This window comes from Emys orbicularis, chromosome 5 (assembly GCF_028017835.1).
Source record: "Emys orbicularis isolate rEmyOrb1 chromosome 5, rEmyOrb1.hap1, whole genome shotgun sequence".
NCBI classification, from domain to species: domain Eukaryota; kingdom Metazoa; phylum Chordata; order Testudines; family Emydidae; genus Emys; species Emys orbicularis.
In genome coordinates, this window is record NC_088687.1 from 14,399,741 (window position 1) to 14,405,535 (window position 5,795).

The window sequence follows — 5,795 nt, forward strand, 5'->3', positions numbered from 1 at the left end:
GAAAAAAATCCAGAATACTTCACGTTGTTGTTTTAGTTAAATAAAACAATTTAAATGTCTGTGTGGTGATGTTCTCCTCCTAATACAGCCTGGCAAGAAAATCCTCCAAATATTAATGATTAACCTGTTGAATTGGAGATAGTTCACCTCCCCATGACTTCATAAATATCTGCTTCAATTACCTCTGGTAAATGAAATAACCAATCATTCATTTTTTGATATAGCTGTAAAACTAATCTGAAAAGTTTTCAAAATAAATCACTGTTTAAAAATGTATAGTGTGTACCTTCTAAAAATTAAACTTACATCTATCTCTGAGTTGTGAAGAATATGTATTAAGGTTATAACAACCAACAAGAATGCACTTTTATGTAGAAAACCATGATTAAATCAAGTCTTCCTGACTACTGATTTAAATCAAATCCACCCTGAATGGTAATATGAAAATCATTTTAACAGGAAATGAGCATTTCAGTTAGTGGCCGAGTAATAAGATCAATTTGTGTTTTCAAATTTTTTACACACTGGTATAATCACCCAGTTGGGCTGAGGTTTTGATATTCCCTTCCCCATTCCCCACCCCCACTCTTCCCCCCCAAAAGGACAAAGGTCTATTTAAAAAAAATCCTAAAAGTCACCTATAACTGAGGTCTTTCCAGGAGTGCAGCTAATGTACTGAAACAATACCAGCTGTGAAATGCACAATGATTTTTTTTTTGCTTTATCATGCTCCCAGCACAATTAGTAAATAAAGGTAACAGTGATGAAGGAGCACTACACTTAGGGTGACCAGATAGCAAGTGTGAAAAATCGGGACAGGGGGTGGGGTGGGGGTAATAGGAGCCCATATAAAAAATAGCCCCAAATATCAGGACTGTCCCTATAAAATCAGGACATCTGGTCACCCTAACTATACTCCCTCCATATTTAAGGCTAAACCTGGGTTCCCATCATAAAAGGCTTAAGATGAGCAACACTAAATAAGGAAGACATATTTTTGTGTCTGCTACAAGAGCAAAGGACTTCAAATTGCTACACTGTTGACACTAACTTATTCTTATTCAATCCCACTGGCAGTGACGCTACAAGGACTGAGTGTACAGCCCAAGCATTTGCCATTCATACGCAGACAAGTTTTACAATGTACAACCACCATGTTACAGAGGGCATAGTTCAGAGCCTTCAAGGAGGAGATTTTCAAAAGCGCTGTTTGGCACATTTCTTCTTCCACTGAAGTCAATGGCCAACAGTAAAATTTCCAGTGATTTCAACTGCAGCAGAGTTAGGCCACCACTAAGCACTTTTGAAAATCCCATTCTATAAAACATGTAATAAATGCATCTTTCATAATAAAAATCAGAGTTGAAGAAACGTGTTGGCTCAACAGCACCACCAATCCACTAATATTTGGGATTTTTACACAAGACCTTTTCAATGGAAATTTGGTAAATTGTTTGTGTGTGGATTGTACCAGCAGAAAACACGCACAGGGTCACAAATAATCATTCCAGGACCTGAGGGATCCCTTGCTTCATTCCTACACCTACCTGCAGTCCTCCCTCTTTCTCTGAGATGTTGCTACAGCATGGACCCCAATCTCACAGAGAAGATGGAGGTGTGAAAATCGCCCCCACTGCTGCCAGCCACTAGTGCTCCCTGGCCCTCTGGAGTAGCCTGCATTGGCTCACCTCCTGCTTCTAAGGTGTCACTGCTCAGTGGCCAGATCAAGCTCAAGTTCTCTCTGTCACACCCACTACTGAAACACAAAAATACTAGTTTGTTACCAAGGTCAAATTAATTACTGGTTCTATTCAGAATGCTGCTATATGGCATGAATGGTATTTGTATGGTGTAAACATGTACTCCTGTGCTGCATTTAATCATCAGTCAAACCATTCGCAGGTGCAGCACCACTGAAGTCAATGAAGTTATATGGATTTACCCTGAGGATCTGTCCCTGTGTATCCACATATTGAGATAAATTCTGTCTTTAGAATCACACTGCACAGCTCCAATTTCTGCAGTAATTGACGTGACTAGTACACAAGCTGAAATCATTCTCCTTTCATATGTTCCAGTCTGACTATATTTCTGCTATGCTTGTTTTCCCACCTGTTTTGTTTTCCTTTCACAAAAGCTTATGTACATTACTCTGGGGGGGAAACATGACTGGTCACTAGAAGTAAGTGGCACATAACTCCTGAACTTGTTCCTCTAGGAAAAAGCGATTAGACTGAGCTGAACTCAAACATACAAAAGAGAAAGTGTCATCTCTGCAGTATTATTACATAACCGAAGACTATGCCAATGAGTGTGCAAAACAGATTTGCGTCACTGACATGTTACCATTGTGCATCATTGCTGTACAGCAGCTGGTTGCCTCCCTACATTCGAGGAACTACACATTTCAGTGATGCTGTCTCTACCGTTTATGGACTGCTCATATATTTAGATTATTGTTAACCTGTCACAGCCTAAAAGTCAGAATATTGATTTAGTTATGATGCACTTTCAAATCTTGGATTCCCCATGGAGATTGTCACAAGGTTACTAATTACAATAGCGATTTTGTAATGTGGACATATGTCCACTAACCCACTAATTTCACATAAGCCACTGGATAGATTATAACGACTTTCATACACTGCTAACCTGGGACAAAAATCAAGCCAGACTTGCCATCCTGAGATATGAGCACCCAAAACTAGAACTTAACTGGACTTATATATGTTCAGCATCTCTCAGGATATGGCTCACAGTGGTGCAAATTACACGGTCGCTTTTTCAAGAGAGATTTATAAACACCTGTCACTATTTCAGAATAACCAGAACTGTGCGTGGTCTCTCAAATGAAACTGTCATTTTATTGATACTTCCCAGCAGGACTTTCAGTCTGAGATTAAAACACAGGAAATGCAGTTCTCCATTAGAATGCATGGGAAAAAGAGGAGACTTTGAAAGTTGCTGTAAGCATGATTTAGCTAGAAGTACAGACAAGGACAAATCAGAGCAGGGGTTATAGCAAAGGTTAATGATTTTAAATGAACTGGTGCTGGTCAATTTGCCCTTGTCTCTGCTTATACCTCAACTGTGCTCAGCACCAATGCAAACAACAGATTACTGACAACCAATTACTAAAATGGTAGTACAGACCAGGCCAAAGACAATGGGTTAAACTGTTTAACCACTACATAATTGGCCCACTAAGTATACATAAGCTTGTGAAGGTCGCAGCTTTCTATTGAATTGCTAATTATTGCTTACTAGACCTAAGATCTTTTCTTGTTAGTGATTCATTCCCTTGTATAATTAGATTATTATCTAATTCTTACCTCATCTACAATTTTCCAAAGAACCAGAGGAAAGGTGGGAGCAAAGTAAAGCAGCCATTAGAGGAACTACCATAGCAGGCACCTAATTCTACAGCTCATCACAGTTACTGGACCAGAGAAACAGGCAACAAAATAGGTAAAGGAGATGGCAATGGTAGCTGCACACATTTTACTCCCCAACTCCCTCTACACATAGAATCTTTTTGCAGACGCTGCCAAGTCTCTTCCCAATTGCCAAATCCTTTGGCACCCTCTGTAAAATCCTACCCAACCTAATTACCACCCCGTCATCCGTATTTCACTCCCTTCCATCACAACCTTTTCTGCTTCTCAGAGAATAACACCATATAGGGAAAGTTACAGTAAGAGACAGTGATGCAGGGAATAGCTCCTGTACACAGGAGTGAGTGTTAAGGGTTATTTTTAGAGAGGTGTACAATTAAAGGGCTGGTTGAACATTCTGTTAAAATATATATTATATACTTTCTACATTAATAAGTATTTAAAAACCCACAATGTTCTATTTAGAAATGATTTATTGTGTTCACATCCACGATCTTCAGGTCCACAAATCGCAGAGGGAATCATTTAAGCTTTATGCTTTTCTTAACTCCAGCACGAATGCCAGACAGTTCACCACCATATCTTTGCTCTTCTTTTCGAACCTCATGAACCTGGCCCTTTCTACGAATCTTAGCACGCCTGAATTTCTCACGATGCTTGACTCTTGGGTTACGATCAATCTTCTTCCTTTTGGGTGTAAGGCCTTTATTCTTGGCAATCTGATATGTTATACCTCGCTTTTTATTTGGATCTTCTTCGAGAACCAATTCCTCTTCCATTGCATTCTGATCTTCTCTTCTCTTCCTCTTGAGTTTCATCTTCTCCTCCATCTCCCTGTAAAATTTCAAGGCAGCCTCTTCATCTAAGTCTGAATCATCTCTTGGTTCTTTAGCAGCAGCCTCAACAGTAGAAATCTTAGGAACAGATTTTGGTTTATTTTTATTAACAGTTCTCTGAAGAAGCATTGTCGATTGTTTCTTTCCTCCTACATCATTTCTCTCAGTATTGTGGAGCTCATTAAGGAGCCATTGGACTTCTGATGATAACTTTTCATCCACAATCCCCAAGTCATTGATTAAATTTCTGTAAGCAACCAGTCTTTCAATAACAGGGTGGCCCTGAACTGGAATCCTCTTTGATTTCAGAACCAAGTAGAAGCTGATATTGGTGCAATAATTCAAATAGAGATGATACTTGGTCTGCAGGTAACGGCTGCCTTTTCCCTTCGGGATGATCCCATTCCTGACCATGTGCATGAGTGGATCCAGTTCATCCTTGAGCTCAGTTAACTTGGCTTCAAAGTCCTGAATCAGCTGCAGCAGCTCAGGTGACTCTTGCTTCAGCAGCTTCAGTTGCTCTTTTCTGGAAAGCGTCTTCAAATCCTTGGCGATCTTCGGCCCCGTCTCCAGCAGCTGGGTGCTGCGCTGCTCATCCGCGTAGGCCTGCACCAGGTCCAGCCCATAGTCGTCTTCGCCCAAGGCCTGCGCCAGACGCTTCTGGATGGCCTGAGCCTCCTGCTCCTCCTCCAGCTCCTCGGCCTCGGCCTCCTCGAGACTCCGCTTGTTCTTCGAGCGGGCAGCGGCCCCATAATCCGTGTCGTAATAGAGCTGCTTGCGCTGCCCCCAGGAGAGCTCGTGGGGGAGGCCGGAGCCCCTGTCTGGCTCCTCCAGGTCACTGTGCATAGACAGGTCCCCATCCCCCTCCTCGCCCCCCGGCTCCTCCTCCTCCTCCTCCTCCTCGCTCTCCTCCGGCAGCTCCAGGCCCAGCACCTCCTCCTCGCTCTCCTCCTCCTCAGCCTCCTCCTCGCTCCCCAGCGCCCCCATCACCGCCTCGAACCGCGCCTCGTGGAAATCGTCCACCTCGTCCGTGAAGCTCTGCGAGGCCAGCGGGCCCGGCTCGGGCCCGGCGGGCTCCTCCCCGGCATCCTCCTCTGCCTTCGGCAGCCTCCGGCGCGGTGCGGCCCGACGCGGCCTACCCATGCTGCGGGCAGCCCGTGTGTTTGCGGTGGCGGCGCTTCTCCTCCCCACTTCCGGCACCGGAGAGCGTGTGCCACCGCCATCTCCTCCCCACTTCCGGCTCCGGCCCAGCGCGTGCCCTCGCCATTCTCCTCCCCACTTCCGGCTCCGGCCCAGCGCGTGCCACCGCCATTCTCCTCCCCACTTCCGGTTCCGGAGACCTCTATTCCCCTCCTCCCTTCCGGCTGCCGGCCCTGAGCCAAAGCGATGACCGTCGTCACCCCTCGCGTTCTTCCGGCCACGGTAGCGCAGCGCGTGCCTCAGTGATGCCCTTCCTCTCTTCCGGTCACTAGGGTGGTGCCGCCGCGATCTCCTTCCCTACTTCCGGCTGCCCCGCTTTCTCCCACAGGGCCAAGCGCCCTTCTGCCATTAGCCCGCCCGTGGG

The 5,795-nt window shown here is 44.9% G+C and overlaps 1 protein-coding gene across 1 annotated transcript; it reads right to left on the minus strand.

Moving 5' to 3' along the window:
* Positions 1-3,419: 3,419 nt before the first annotated feature.
* Positions 3,420-5,543, minus strand: UTP3 (UTP3 small subunit processome component). Its single transcript, XM_065405298.1, has 2 exons — positions 5,524-5,543; positions 3,420-5,435 (listed from the first exon to the last, which is right to left on the minus strand). The coding sequence occupies exons 1-2, from the start codon at positions 5,541-5,543 to the stop codon at positions 3,917-3,919; spliced, it is 1,539 nt and encodes a 512-aa protein (XP_065261370.1). The 3' UTR covers positions 3,420-3,916.
* Positions 5,544-5,795: the final 252 nt, after the last annotated feature.